The sequence below is a fragment of the Scedosporium apiospermum genome (genome assembly GCF_000732125.1).
Source record: "Scedosporium apiospermum strain IHEM 14462 chromosome Unknown SEQ_SAPIO_0088, whole genome shotgun sequence".
Lineage (NCBI taxonomy): Eukaryota > Fungi > Ascomycota > Sordariomycetes > Microascales > Microascaceae > Scedosporium > Scedosporium apiospermum.
The window spans coordinates 1,077,648-1,093,434 of NW_015971789.1; the positions used below are offsets into that span (position 1 = coordinate 1,077,648).

General features: G+C 51.2%; 3 protein-coding genes and 1 pseudogene across 3 annotated transcripts; 2 read left to right on the top strand and 2 right to left on the bottom strand.

The window, feature by feature from the left end:
* Positions 1–4,868: 4,868 nt before the first annotated feature.
* SAPIO_CDS3288 (Uncharacterized protein) lies at positions 4,869–5,879 on the bottom strand (the record flags this gene model as incomplete). The annotated part of the gene is made up of 3 exons (XM_016786112.1): positions 4,869–5,412; positions 5,521–5,632; positions 5,699–5,879. 3 exons carry the CDS (start codon positions 5,877–5,879, stop codon positions 4,869–4,871), a joined length of 837 nt encoding a protein of 278 aa, XP_016644118.1.
* A 1,738-nt stretch (positions 5,880–7,617) lies between these two features.
* Positions 7,618–8,942, top strand: SAPIO_CDS3289 (uncharacterized protein; the record flags this gene model as incomplete). Its single annotated transcript, XM_016786113.1, has 2 exons — positions 7,618–7,863; positions 7,950–8,942. 2 exons carry the CDS (start codon positions 7,618–7,620, stop codon positions 8,940–8,942), a joined length of 1,239 nt encoding a protein of 412 aa, XP_016644119.1.
* A 1,158-nt stretch (positions 8,943–10,100) lies between these two features.
* SAPIO_CDS3290 lies at positions 10,101–10,724 on the bottom strand (annotated as a pseudogene; the record flags this gene model as incomplete).
* A 2,788-nt stretch (positions 10,725–13,512) lies between these two features.
* Positions 13,513–15,327, top strand: SAPIO_CDS3291 (Patatin-like phospholipase; the record flags this gene model as incomplete). The annotated part of the gene is made up of 4 exons (XM_016786114.1): positions 13,513–13,539; positions 13,651–14,598; positions 14,681–15,247; positions 15,298–15,327. 4 exons carry the CDS (start codon positions 13,513–13,515, stop codon positions 15,325–15,327), a joined length of 1,572 nt encoding a protein of 523 aa, XP_016644120.1.
* Positions 15,328–15,787: the final 460 nt, after the last annotated feature.

Genomic DNA, 15,787 nt, shown 5'->3' on the forward strand with positions numbered 1-15,787 from the left:
GAAGCATGCCATTATTTTCAATTTATTATTATTGTTATTATTATTATTATTATTATGATGATGATTTTGTTTTCGTATTTTCATTTTCTTGTCTTCGCTCGCCTTGCCAAAAACCTCGGGTTGTAACAATGACTCAATTAGCTCCAGAAACAACATGTCGACGAGACCCTGAAGGATTCAGCCCAGAATCTCAATCAAACCCTCAATTGGACTCAATGATACCTGAAATCCCCGGAAACTCGTACGGGGACACCCAAGTATTCGGCTGATGTTTCGGGACGAGCCATTCCCCCCATCTTCCATCTTCTGTTCTTTCGTCCTTCGCCTCGGGAGAGAAAGAAACTGTCTGGAGAAGTAGATCCCTGATCCCTGATCATACTCTGGACGATGGATGGCTGCCGAGGACGGGCGGAGGGAGAAGGACGTAGGGAAATGGAAGAAATGGAATCAAATTAGAAAAGAAATATTTCTTAAAATTAATTTGCTACCAAGTGACCCCAAATAGGTCTCATAGAGTCGGAAACTCGACTCAAGATGAGGCAGTTGCAAGTTCGAGATCGTATCAGCCTAGTAATTAATTAGATTTATTTCTACAATATTCCTCTATCTGATCCATCCTATGTCCCATCTGGAAGTCCCATGTTTCGAAACAGTTCCTGACTGGACTTGGACGTATCGATCCCTCGTGGGTTTGTACTCGCGCTACTCGCGCAAATCGGGCAGAATTAATCTCCAGATTCTTCTTTCTTTCTTTGCTTTTTCCATTGCCACTCCGTCGTTGGAGCCGAGTTTCCGCCCCCGTCTTTCACTTCTCACCCCCTTCCTTGTCCAAAAACACCGGCTCTTCAGCTCCGCTCGCCTCATCCTCCAGCTTTTGAGGGCAATCCTCCGTCCGACCAGTCCGACCAGTCCATCCTGCCCAACGCCTCACGCGCAGAAAGGACCATCTAGAGACCCAAAAGGGGGCGTCTCAATCCCCCAACGCCACGCCCTGCCTCCGGCACGTCACGCCGTTGACAACAGAACAGCCGGTACTCCTCATCATAGGGCCCGGGCCTATTCTCCCCCTATCGCGGATTCGATGATCTACGGCTTCCGACGGGGACCTCTGCTGCGGTGCAAGTATGACTCAAAGTCCTGCCTCAAGTGAAGGTCGCGATTGGCATCTTTCCCTGCCCCCACCGCCTCGTGTCGCGTATGACATCCGGGTGGACCTGACCGCGTCGGAGAAAGTTCTTGGTAGCGAATAAACCCTACGAAGATGCAGCCTAAAACCAAAGCATTTGTTCCTGCTTCCTCTTGGCTCCGCCCTGCAGGTATCATCGGAGATGGTTCTTGCCAAAATCTCCTCCCACGCTTGCAGGACTAGAACCACATGGTCCTCCCCATGATCCGACCGTCGTTGCCTTCCTCTGCGTTGCTCAGGAAAGATGTGGCAGGGGGGATAAGGCAGAAAAACTTGCAAGAGGAAAAAATTAAGGAAAAAAAAGTGGACGCGTGTTTCGTGGGACCGCTCTCGTGCTGCAAAGAGGCAGGAATCGGAATGGCGGTGAGATGCTAATGCAAGGATGCGCCGTGTCCACTTTTTTCTCGCCTTGCTTCTTTTTTTTCCTTTTCTTTCTTTTTTTTTTTTCCTCCTTGTGAAATATCGGGCTAAGCTATCAATCTTGCATCCGCTCTAGGCCGATTAAACCCATTCCAAGCCTCAGAGAGAGGCAGGGGTAGGGTGGTAGGAGAAAAGGTAAGAAAGGCAAAGACGAAAAAAAGGGTCTGTCCATGCTTTCATACACACCGCTTCGGGAGTCTTTCAGCGTCCGATTGGAACAAAACTTCGAACAGTGTTTGGATATAACCGGATTCATCTATTTATGGATCGAAGATCGTCTGACTCAAAACAGAACCAAGTGACGCAGGAAGCAGGGAACCGTCGAGCCCCCATTCCCCAGTGCCCCGGATGCATACCAGTAGGGTGCATGCAGACACAATCGGACTTGGGTCATGGAAGGAAAGGAATCCCCCCCAAACAGGGTCAGCTAAGAAGGACCGCCTAGCGTGAAGCTCAAAGACAGGGGGCGGGCGGTTTGAGGAAAAGAAGATCAAGGTGGTAATACTGCAGGTCTTCAAGTGGCGGGATGCTCGATGCTCGAACGGTTTTCCTTTTTTCTTCTAGACACCTCGACAGACGCGTCATGGTCATAGATTGGTTTCAATTGCAGAGATTTCACATGATAGAGGCCCGTGTTGGGCGAGAGCTCCTTGGAGGTATCGTACTGAGGGTTCACGACTAAGGGAAGCGGTGGATGATACGAAGCTTCACCGCAACTCACAATCGAGCGCCCAGTGCATGCTATGGTGCGGATGCGTGAAGAGAATTGGTGCAGTTGCCCGGCTATCTCCCACGAACCGTTTGATATTATCGGAATCGACTGTTTTCCTGTTGCTGGGGTTATTCCCAAATCCCCTCTCCCTCGTGTCCCATTCCCCATCGTTCGAGGTCGTCCTACATTCTACTTCTCCCCTAAGTTTACTTTTTTTTCTCTCTTGTGCCTGTTATCTTTGTCTTTCGATTTCATCATCCCCCTTCCTCTCTCGCCTCCTGCCCCCCGATCGGGAGCCTGCAGACTGCAGTGCGCAGTGCACTTTGAGTGAAACGATCTCTCTCCGTGGACGGCCGATGCCCACCGACATCGATAAAGAAAGAGACGAAAAAAACGGGGCGAACTTTGTCCCACCTCCCTCCCGCCCGAGCATGAAGGGTGGCTGGCTTCAGTACCTAACTTGCACTCGCTCCTTCATGCTTCGTAAGCTTTGAGGCTGGTTGTGCCAAGACTGGCTTAGCAAGTAGATATAGCATGGCGTAAGAGTGGGCGGGGGAGAGAATGTGCAAGGCTTGCCGAAATAGTAAATAGAGGTCATTCCTACCTAATCTCTAAGCCACACTCCTCCAGAGAGCCGAAGCTTTTGTGATCCTCGGATAGCGTTCTTAACGTGACCCTAAAGCAGGGCACAAACGGCTGTCCCTGTTCCAAATGGTGCAAGCAGTGCGATGGTAGCTCGGGACCTTTTCAATATCTGCGAGTTTCTTCGAACTTTCTTGAGCCCGTCGATATGTTGGGGGAACCACACCGGAAGTTGTAGAATGGAGAGAGGGGAGGAGGCTCAGGCGAATGTAAGTCCGGGTTATGTGTATCCCAAGACAAGCAAACGCACAGGTCCAACGCAAGAAACAAGGCTATGTCGCACTGCGTACCTGAGAGGACCTACCCGATTCTACTCGCTCGCTCTTGTTACGCTTGAGTAGCGTAGTCTGTCCGCATTCTTCGCCCCAGCAATCCTAGTTGAAAGCCGTTGAACGACCGTCATGAAACCCCGATGTCCTACCTCGCTTGTTGGGAGACTGGCGAGAAAAGAAGCACTCTCTAGCACATTCTCCAACATGACGCGACGCCTTCCCGTGTGTGTGGGGATTCGGTGATGCCGTCACTTAGAAGTTGTCTGAGAGATAATACTCTTTCCCCTCCAACCCTTCACGTGAAACCTTGTCCGCATAAGTCGTACTGCCTCCATGGAAACCACTGCAAGGCTTGACCCGTAGATATCGAGTGCTAAGTATGATGGAAAAGAAACACCGGTCGGAAAGAAAGAACGTAAGCAAGGAGGAAGGTGGGTTTTGTGTGGGCGCACGAAGCCATTTTCTCCGTTGTTGTGCCTGTGGATCCTCATGAAGATCGAACGAATACTGAGAAGGAAGGACAGACGATTCGGGTATGCAGGAGAAGCTTGATTTTCTTCCAATAAATAGAGTATCTCGTCATTCTCTTCTCCATGTTCTAATTAGTATTTGCGTTTGACATCCCTGGGTCCAATGGATGAGATGACAAGATTCTTTGCTAATGACGGAGGAAACATTCGGTCCCGTCATTGAGGAACTAGGTTGTCCGTTTGTTTCTCCTGCCCCTCTTTCTATGAAACCCTCCTCTGCTAGGCTAGAAGGATGGTATTCCTGATAATCTCTGGGGGCAGCAGAGAGACCTCTCTGAACACACACGTTGAAGATACCGATGTCGTACGGCTCGCCACTTCATTCCGAGGTGGTAGACTTCCATGGCGATCTAGCAAGAAGGGATGCATCTCCGCTTCTGCCAGGGCGTCGCTGAGGAATGTCGTATTTCGGGTAGTCGGGCGAATAATCGTATCGTCGGATTCTCCCTCTCAAAATAGGAGAGCTATCGTTAGGACAGAGTGCAAAATATCGGTAGTAGTCTGCGCCGGGTCAGCGTCTCTGATTTCTTGAAAAGACACAAGGATAGACGGGTCAACCTCGAAGGGAGACACATCGTAAGGACCCCGCCCCACAAATCGAAGTCATGATATACCAAAAGAGTCCACCACAGCTTTTCAATCGTGCTCTGCGAGCATACATTCACACATAATACAACACATGCACTCATACAGCCTCCACACCACAGACCGACGGAGGCGTCGTTTCAAAGGGAACGTATTCGGGAGTGAATTCCAATCATACAGCATCTCCAAAACCCTATGCCGCTATTACCGTAAATGCAAGGCTCTTGTTGAGTACCTTCCCCCTCTCACTCGATGTATGCAAAAGCCGAGCCCGATGCGTCCTCCTTTCCTGGTTTCAGCTAAAAACGTTATTTGGGTGTTTTTCTTATTTTTTTTCTTTTTCCTTTTATTTCCGTTTGCTCCTGTCCCCTCTTTATCACCAGTAGCCAGTACTCTGTCGTTGATCTTCTTCTTCGATGCGTTGATAAACTTCACCGTTTCCTTATATACCGTGAGCTATTAAGTTACCGCCGTTTGCGTCGTGGCCTTCCAGAGGGGCCGATAGGGCTTGTAGTCCACGACTAAGGAGCTCCGGCAAGCTGCAAAAGACGCTCCCCGGCACGCAGGTTGGCGTACTCGTAGGCCCTGGACTCAGGAGGGAATGTACCATTGGCGGCCCAAAGATCGATGAGGGCCTGCATGGGCTCCAGTTCATAGGGCTTGAGCATGTCTAACGCGGTGGCAGTGAGAATAAAATGACTGAAGCAGCTGTTGAGTTGCTTCTCAAGATTGAGGTGGTAGAAAGGATCGATAAAATGGGCCCAGTAGAGATGGGCATAGACGCGGAACATCTGCCTGAAAATCGTTTGGCAGACCTCGATAAAGGTTTCGGGGAAGCCGGATCGCTTGCCAACATAGTCTTTCTCGTTAGGGTTCGATAGCTGCGAGAGGGGTGTAGTGGTGATGGCTGGGTTGTGAGCATACGAAACCCCGGCGGCATCAGTTGGGAAGATATTGGTGTCGTCAATTTTGCCGGAGATCCAACGCTGCATAAGGGTCATATACTCATGGGCAGGCAACTCGACAGGCTCCCGCATGGCATTAAGCCAAGTAAATGAATGGTTCCTACACATTTGCGTTAGGGGAAATTAAAAGACACACACGAAAAAGGCCTCTTAAGACACATGACAGTAAAGGACCACCAGGACTGGGATGCAGCAGTTTGCAACTTACGCTCCGGCGGACATTTTCGGGCAAGTCTTCGAGTTACAGATAACAGAGCCGTCATCTTCCTTCTCATGAAGAACACGAACAAAGTTCCAGAGGTTTCGATAGTGCTCAACCACTATGTTCCTCAATCATGTTAGTAGTCGTGGGAGACATAGCATCTTCAGACGTGCGTGGAACTCACCTTGATGAGCAATCCATTCACCCTGCTCAACCGTCTTGGGTCGCGCACTCAACGTCATGAAGTTACCCTTTACAATATGTTTCGCGTAGGCAGGATTGAGCCAGAGGGGGAGGGGCTTAGGCAGAACATAGGCACTTAGGGCGTCATCCGTGGAAGACATTATCCCGCTGTTCTCATCCATGCCAATGGTTTGGGCCAGAGAGGGTGAAGTAGGTAAAGGGGGAACACGAGGGGCGAGGTTCGAGGATGAGTGGTTCCCTTGGGGAAGAACAATGGGAGAAGGCTGGTTAGAGGTCGTAGGGCTCCGGTTTTGGCCAGGAGGTCTGTTGCTCGTACCGCGAAAGCGGGCGTTTCTAGCAGCGACGTATTAGTTCCGACTCCCAACAGTGAGAAACGAACTGATGAAAGAGAAAGAGGAAAAATGATCAGTTGAACAAAAAGGGACCAAAATATGTGCGATGTCCACGAGCAGAACAGCCGTGAGATATGTATAGTAAAGTGGCTAGTATATCTCTGAGAGAGGCCCGGCTACGGGAAGAAAAAGGGTCTTGAGTCCTGGACCGATCTTGCCAACAACAGTAGCATAGCCGCAATCCGGCAGCATATTCCGAGAGGTAGGGTAGGATTCAGGGTGTCATAAGCCTCCCGGAGTTCAAGCGCGGGGCATCAGGAGCTCGATGATCGCTCCTGGACGTCTGGGGAGCCGCGTGTCTTAAATTGAGAGGCACCTTTTCCTAGTTCCTTGCTAGGTTGTTGGCGAGGTATTATACGGAAGGGAATTAGGGATCAGTTAGGAATGGGGATGTGCGCTTGGCTAAGTTAAGTTCCGAATGGATCCGGGAGGCTCATTTGGAGCTCGAAATGTTCCTCATATTATCCCCACCACGCTCACATGGAGCTGTGAGATGTATCACAGCTGGTGTTGCGAATGCATAAGACAGCGGAGGAAAGAAGAAGAAAACAAGGGCCAAAAGAATTTGGAGGCAGACATGGAGACAGAAAGTGAGAAAAGACTTACATTCCCGAAAATAGGTTAGACATTGTTGGTTGATTCGGGTGCTAGGTAACGCAGTGAAACGGATGAAGGAGGGGCCTGAGGGCACGCGACGATGGGCAAGAGACCAAGATAGGAATCTGGGGGCTCGACTTTGGGCGCCAAACCTCAGCGAGAGGCAGCGATTGTAATGCGATAAAGTTGCCACGGGCTCTGGACCAGCAGGAAGATGTTTTGGCGATCACACACTCCAGAAGTCGTTACGTTTCGCTGTTGCTGGACCGATCAACCAAGAAGATCGGCGATTGAGTAAGGTATATGAAGGAATGAGAGGTTGATGCTAGTCAAGGTCTGATAATATTTAGGGAGGCTCCTGAAGACGAAAGGGGGCACGGAGCGACCTGCCATTTGTTGCCAACAGCCACAGTCTGGGCTGGGGTCTTTTAGGAACTTCAAATTGATCTTGATTGAACCGTTCGAGTTTAGGAACTTAAACTGTCCCCACCGAGGGGTATTAGTGTGGGGCCTATGAGCGCGAAGTGTGGTTGGGCGAGGGGCATGAGATTGGGCACGGATGAAACGGCGATGTTCTGGACAATTGTTAACAACTGGTAGTAGATGTCACCATTTATGCGTCTTCGCGCAGTCGCGATTGAATAGCTACACGTGCCACCAGCCGCCACCTACTGGAGCAGCGCCAAAGCTAAATCTTCCCACCTCACATCTCGAGCCTTGCGAAGGAGCTTCTTCAACTTTCAACATCTTCAACATCACCGCCACCCAACTCTCTTGCCATCCTTTTCCCCTTCATCCCTGCCCCAATCCGCCGCGTTCAAATAGCACCTCGCTGATATCGGCATCCTTCAATCGCCTTTTCACGACGGAATTATATAAATCCTCGTACTGCGACGCGCCCCCATCCACCATGTCCGATTCCGAGGAGCCTCTTGACCTCGTTGATGAGGGAGACGATCTTTTCGGCGACGAAGACGATGCTGGTGGTTCTCCACCGGCTCAGGTTCTGAGCGACAAGGACCTTGATTCTGACGCGGAGCGGGCCGACGATGTCGTGGGCTACGGGAGCGACGAGGACGCTCCGCGCCACCAAGATAAAGTCATTGCTAGTATCCAAGTCTTTAGGCATCGGACGCCCAGGTCCAAAGACGGCACAGTAAGTAGAGAAACAATGCGGTGCTTTTTTTACACTTGTATCTACGGTTTCTTGCGGCACTCGTACTGACTCTCTCCTGCTCCTAGCTCCAATCTCTCAAGGTCCCTAATTTCATCAAATTCGTTCCCGAACCGTACGAATCCAAGTCGTTTGAGCCATCGAGTTGGGATATCGAGAACGCAAAATCTGGAAACAAAAAGATCGCAGTCCGATACTACAACGACCCCGAAACCGGAGAACTGAAGAGCAACGCGATGATGTACAAGTGGAGCGACGGATCCGTCTCCATGACAGTCGGCGACCAGCACTTTGCCATTCAAAATAAGGCGACCGTCCCACCCCCTAACAAACCCTACAACGAGCTCCAGGACGGCCATTCTTATGCCGCCGCGGCGCATTTGAGCAGTGGCCTCTTCCTAGTCGTCGGACACATCGCCGAAGAATACACGGTTCGCATCAACAAAGACCTCGAAGACGATGCTCTCCAGCGCCTTGCCATGCGCATGCGGGAAATCAAGGAGAAGGAGGAAGCCAGTAGAATCATCAAGACAACCCACGATCCTGAACTACAACGCAGGCTTGCGGAGATGGCCGAGAAGGAGCGCGCCAAAGCCCAACGCCGTCGTGACAACGCCGCGGCAAAGATGGATGGTGGTTCTCGTTACGGTCGTGGCGGCCTTCAAATTGACGATCTTGAGGGCTCGCGCCGAGCATCCGGAGCCGGAAGGAAGCGCGGTGCGGCGGGCGGAAAGGCCAAGAGACGTCGACCCGAATATGATTCGGATGATGAACGGCCTGCTGGAGCGCGTCACCAGGAAGACTACGATCTCGCAGATGATTTCATTGCTCCTAGTGATGAAGAGGAGGAAGAGGCGGATGAAGATGAGGATGAAGAAGAGGTCCTTGACGATGAAGATGAGGACGAGGAAGATAGGCCTCGGACCAAGAGGCAGAAGACGACCGATGTGTCGGAAGAGGAGGATGCTGATGGTGAAGAGGATGATATGGCCCCGGCTACTATCAGTGAGCATGCCGGGAGGTCGAGGAGGCGCAATATCATTGATGATGATGATGAGTAAAGGGTCCTGGTTTCTGGTTTCTGGTTTCAAACATTCGCATTAAAACAACAAAACTTGTTTAGGGGTTACGGGCGTATCAGGGTCTAGGGTCGAGCTGGACATGTAAACTATTCTACAAAGGCTAGTCGATACAGAAATGCATGATAATACATACACATGCCTCATCTGGCGTGGTCCGTCGTCAGCTACGAATTGAGATTATCGTCGCTTTAAGCGATCGCCCCTGCGAAGGAGGTACTACCAAGGACTCCTTGCCAATTCTACTAGCCTCGACTTTCTACGACGTCGATCTTGCCTCTCAAGAGACCAACACGAAGAGCGTGACTACAATACTTCCTGCCCGTATTATCCTCCCTCCTTCCCCCTTTCTCCTCTCATTTGATAACACACCTACACCGAGCATCGCTCCATCTTCTCCTAGAATCCAGCCATGGCAAATCCATCTCAGCTAAACTCAGCTCCTCCTAACGGTCGATTACGACATGGAGCAGGGGTTAAGCAAGAGACCAGCCCGATGACCGACGAAGAAGCCTCCCCTCCGGCAATCAAGTTGGAAGTTTCTTCTCCAACCGTGGCCCAACCCCTAGCTTCTCCGCCAGCTTCTCCGCCCATGATAAATGGAGACAACTCTATTCTGCCATCGATCGAGCAAGGCGAAGATCCTCTCCCCTCGGACGTCCCATACTCGACCCCGAGTCTCTTGTGGATGTGGAAGGAACGAGTTCTCCAGTGTCGTAGATTCATCCAACGATCAACTCCGTCATGTTCCATTCGGCGGCGCGACAGCTCTGAACGCGCTCATTTATGTCCACACCTGGCTGGGATACTGGTTCTTTCTCCATGGTGCCCGGTGGGGTAGCTACCTCACGCGGCTGAGCAGCCGCCGCCTTCAAGCCTGCATGAGTGCGGAACCTAGCCAGCCACGGACACTAGGTTCCCCCGAAGATGCCGACGAGAACTTCCTTGCTAGTTTCCACCGACGATTAAAAAAACCCCAAGATCCTTGGTGGGCCTCCGGAGGCTATCCTACTGGACCTCGACAACGACATCATTGTCAGAATCAGCTTTACGTGTGACCTGGAAAATACACTAAATCTCGCATTCCTCAAAACTGCGCTTCCCCATTTCGCGATCCCAACGTGCTCCACGACGCTGAAGCTATGACACATGAGTGTCTATCTCTTTCTCCAAAAGGAGTGGGAGAACAGAACTAGAGAAATAAGAAGAATCGACTCCAAGGGCCACAGCATCCACAACACCAGTCTTTATCCGACCAACATACTCCTCCCAAGGTGGCCCATGACCAACTCTCTTCCTATCCACATAGACAAGAACACTCATCTCCAGCGATGCCATATTCTCCGTAACATCCTTGCCTTCACACTTCGCGTTGTCGATAACCGATTCAGGGCCGCCGTCGCGAATAATAGACACCGTCGGCACGCGATATAGCAGCGTGGGAGAAAGGTAGACCCTCACGACATGATTCTCCTTGCCGTACGCACCCTTAGATACCCCCTCACTTCTATCCAGGCGCTTCTCGTCGTCACCGCCGAGCTCGAACACGAGTCCCTCAACACGGTGTCCAGGGGCGGGAACAATGTTGGCGTAGCGTCGCTCGTTGATTATCCACTTGTAGTCGTCGAGGATGGCGCGTCCCATGTATTTGCTGTTCGGGCATCGGTTGGCCATTTGGGAGAGGGAGAGGTTGCTGCCATAGGCAAAGTAGAGGGTGGACTCTCCTGCTGATGAGTTGGTAGGGGGTGGGTTTTGTCGGGACATCTTGGAAGCCGATGTAAGTGGGTGGCCAATGCGTGGAAGTGTGCGAGGAGGTGAAGAGTGTCGATTTTGAGAAGTTTGAGAAAAGAGTTCGTCTTGGATGAATTTCGCTGAGAAATGAGGGTCGATTTATAGAGAAAGGAACTACCAGATGGAAGGAACCGGAGATGGGGGAAGTAGGCATGGATGTAAGTGTTTGGCAGATGAAATGTGGAACTTGAGGTATGTTAGAGCGAACCCTTAAAGAACATCGCAAGCGTCCGAGAGAGAAAAATCTGTTTCACATGAAAGGCCGTTTGCCAACACAGCATCTCATGCCGACCAGTCATTATCCAAGTTTGTGGGAGATGAATCGTTTCGACAAAGCCGCTATCCGCCGCTCTATTCAGGTACAGTACCAGACGCATGACACTGACGAGCTGCATAGTGGTGTCGGTGCCGCCCAAGGATTTTAGCCCATACACTGATCTTAATCGTTAGCATTTCATTATCAAAAAGCATCATACTACAAGGGAAAATGGTTTACAACAGGGGACAGCAGCCTGGGCACATTCCCCTGACTAGACATGGTCTTCTGGTCGTCTTACTCCTTTATTTAGCATGAACTAAGCCCTCTCTATCTCTATACTCAAGACTAAGAAAAAGCAAGCCATAGACGATGAAGTCTAGAAGACCTTGAGTATGAACTCCAACATCAAAGAGCACAGAGTCGGGCCTCTTTTTCTTTTGCGAGCTAGGCATGCGATACCTCGTTGTGGTTCATGAATCCATTAAGGTTACGAAACATTTATTAGCAGATCTCGATCAGTAGTACCGCGACGGAATCGAACCTCCATCATGACTCGAGTTAGTTCTACACGTGTGCTTCGAGCAATGGCGTTAGTGCAGCGGTGAAGAGATTTATGTATAATTGCCTTGGGGTTTGATGTACGCAGCATGGTTGTAAGCACTACAGGCAGAGATGGCACTGGCTGTTGGGCTCGGAATGGTGGATATATCTCGTCGTCACGAGGGCAAGCTGTTTATATAGGCCATCGCCATCACAGATCCTTCATATCCGCCGACTAATTTCCTATTCCTAGGTGATACAGAGAGCATCCCGCGTAGCCATCGTAGTCATCACGAAAGGGGGGAAAATGGAGAAGAAGAAAAAAAGACTTGTAAAAACTTCTGCCATGATCAATGCTGAGCACCAGCCCCCCACCTTTAAATCTTCTTTGACGCTGAATCGCCGATGCCTGAGCGGCCCGTACCACCACCTCCTCCTCCCCCTTGGTTTGAGGTTGAACATTGGTCTATTTCTATCAGTTCCATTCAGCTTTTTTATAGACATATGCTGTGTGATTATCATAAGCCCATTCAGAGAAGTGGTAAAGCGAATTTGACATACAAGCCCGTAACTTTCCGTTGACCGATGTCAATATATAGGCGATTGACACCAGCGTCGGTCATCTTGCTGTCACCACGCCTGATGAGAAGACTTGTAAATTGTAAGCAAGCGGGTGCGCTCGAGTTTGCTGCCCTGAATCCTGAGCTAGATGGCCGAGTGGGTAGGCGCCTTTCCGCGTCGTAATATCGTATACCACCTCCCTCCTATAACACACTGTCCAGGACTCTTGGATCTGAAGGTCCGCACATACCAAGTCCGGGTTTTAGATCGGGCTCAGAAGGAAGATAATCACACTCTTTGGTTTTCTCCCCTAGCCTCACTTGTGGTGGTCAGCCTGTGGCTGCCCAAACACTTGACAGATACCATTTACTCGCTGTCGGCTCCCTGCCTCATGAAGCGACCTATTCGCTATGAGGTCCGTGCCTGGTGTAAATGCTTGGCAGCTTCTGACCACGCCACGGTCAACTTTGGCGCCGCCAGCATGACGTCATTCTGCTCAGTAAACCTCCTTCGTAGAGCCTTGATGGTGTTGCGGTATAATACGTGTCGACAGGTTGGTAAAGCTATTCTCGGGAACAAGTTCACACCATCGTTCTGAAAGGTGTAGCGCTTTTATTGTCGGCTTCCGAGAATCTTGCGTGAAATGTATAAGATCCTGCTGCTTGAGGTGTTCTCCTCGACAAGATTCAACTCCCCCATGTCATTGAAAGGACGAATCGGAGGATTTATTCTGAGGGAGTGAGTGTACCCTGTGTAGTGTACGGAGTATTGCAGTGTTGATCAACGCTACCCGGTGAAGATCTCCAAAATTAGTGAAGTAGGTCGCTGAGAAGAGTTTAGCCCCAGTCCCTGTCCGTTCACAGAGCCTGGCCTGCTAGGCTACACCCCCCTGTAAATGGTGTGTTGCGCGCCAAATCGGCGCCAGCCTGGCGTTCGGGCCCCGCAGTGGAGAGCTTCAGCAATTGAACAGCTCTAGTTTAGTATAGTTGAGGGACAAGGAACACTGTGCAACGTCGAAGTCCACTACACTAAGACCTCGATAGAAGTACGTACTTGTACATATGGTTGCCACCCGCTCGGCAACTTCCTTCGATGTGGTCAACCCCACAGACGATCACATGGCATCGGTGCTCAACATCACTCGTAATCAAGGCTGGTTCATTGTTCCTCCCACCCACGCGACTCCAGACTCCAATGTCCTTCAAACTATAGCACTTAAATTAGGGCTGCGTCCGGTCTTATCCCAAATTCCAGTATTTTCTTCAGATCATGGGAGCCTTTGCCCTGACTCTTGGTCGTCCCTTGAGACCCTTCCAGCTCTGTACTAAGTTAGCTTGTCAAGTCTAGTCATTCTTCGGAAGTCAATTGATGGTTTAATCGCATCATCCAAGCCGTGGCACAATGTTCGGCCTCGGGATGATTGTTGCTGTGAGTCGGATGTTGTTGGACGTGGCAGGATATTGGTGGCAGGTAAGTTTCGATCGATCTTCTCTCTGCCGCGTGGCTCACCTATGCTTAACTATCCATTTTGGGATCTAGAAACTATGGGAATGGCATCATAGAAGGAGCCCGGTTGAGCTCTGGTTGGACCTCCTTCACAATGCCGAGACCTTTGAAGACTGGGAAGAAGCTGCCCTCCACCTCGACAGCCTTCTCGGCCTCGACCTCTGGCGGAACAATCCGACCTCCAAGTATTACGACTACCACCTCATAAACGAGCGTCTTAATACGCTAGCTACGTTGAGAGAGGAGAACAACCTCTATCAGATGATCAACTTCTTACGGAGTGGTCTAATCAGGAACCTCGGCAATATCACAGCACCCAAACTGTACAACCAAGCGTTCGCGGGCACCAAGTATCTCATCGAGGAATACATTGCGCAGATCGCAGAGTGCCTCGAGGAGATTAGCTCTCTGCCCACCGTACCCGCTACCGGAGCTCGCAGCGATAGTAACGGAGCTCCCGCGTTGACGATGCAGATGAAATTGGACTTTATCCACGACACGCGACAGGCTTTCGGGAGAAGCACGCTTGTTCTTCAAGGAGGGGCCGTATTTGGATTGTGCCATCTCGGTGTGGTGAAAGCCTTGTTCCTCCGCGGCCTACTACCCAGAATCATCACAGGCACTGGCACCGGAGCGCTGATCGCAGCTCTCGTCTCCATCCACACAATGGAAGAGCTTCCTCGCATCTTAAAGGGGGATGGTATCGACCTGTCCGCATTCGCCGGGAAGACGCTCGGCGATTCGGAGGTGCAGCCTCTGGCGACACGACTGGCCACTCTCAAACGACGGATCAATAGGTTCATCCGTGAAGGCCACTTTCTGGATGTGCGAGTATTGGAAGAGTGCGTGCGTGCCAATGTGGGGGACCTAACCTTCGAGGAGGCTTTTAATAGAACCAAGAGGGTGCTCAACATCACGGTGGCGGTAGGGGAGGATGGGGGTGTGCCCACTTTAATGAACTATATTACTACTCCCAAGGTTGTACGTATACAGCAACACTTTTCTTCCCCCTTCCTTTCCTTGCAAGGAAACACAGCCAGCTGGCTAACTTACTCTCGAATAGCTTATATGGACTGCGGCAGTTGCGTCAAACTCTAGCTCAACATCTCTCTACGGTCACCGCCGAACGAACCTGTTGTGCAAGGATGCCTATGGCAATATTGTCGACTGGGCGCCTCCCGGAAGCACCATTGACTTTCGCCATTGGAGCAGGGTCTCGTACACCGACCGCGAATCCCCGCTCCACCGGGTGGCCGAGTTGCTAAACGTTAATCATTACATTGTATCCCAAGCTCGGCCCTACCTCATCCCCTTCTTGCAGAGCGACATGCACGGCCCATCGCTTTTGGAAACGCGCAGCCGGACGACGCAGATTACGAGCTTCCTCGTCCGCATGGTCGGGCTGGAGGTTCGCCACCGCCTCCGCCAGCTCGACACTCTTCGTCTCCTTCCCGTCAGCATCAGAAGATTCCTGGTCGACGAGCGCGTGCTGGGTGCGAGCCTGACGCTCGTTCCGCAGGTGAGCTTGGAGGACTTTAGCAGGCTTCTCGAGCAGCCGACGAGGCAAACGCTGGACTATTGGATACTCAAGGGAGAGAGGAGCGTGTATCAAGCTGTGACGGCGTTGCGGGTACGTTGCGCCATCGAAAACGAGCTTGATAGATCATATCAAGTCGTTAGGCGATTCAAAGCGGCTGGTCTCCGTCGTAAGACGAGTACGGTAGGCGCCTCGACGGGAACGGGATGAGAGGGTGACCGATGGCCGGTCCGGAGGGTCCTCCGATACGAGCGCTGTGAGAGGTGGGAAAAGAAGAGCGGAAAGGTGGGGGCGCCGTAAGCTCCAACCAAGCTTGCGCCTTCACGCCTGTCACATGTCACATCGCTGGAAGGTTTCTTTTGATTTGTCCGTCACCTCCCGCTAGCTTTTACTGGTTTTCATTTGTTTGCTTCCGGCACTTGCAGATACCCAACGTTGTGGTATGGCGTACAATGAGGGATTAAAAGTTGGGGATGATGAAGCACCTATGATTGGTCTCGAGGGTAGGACAGGACTTGTGAGGTCTTGGAAGCCAATTACTGGGTTAGAGGTTGGGCGAAAGGGTCATGGATGTCTCACTTTTAGGAATAGGCAAGGAACCTGGCCACGAGAGCAACGGGGTGGTGCAGGATG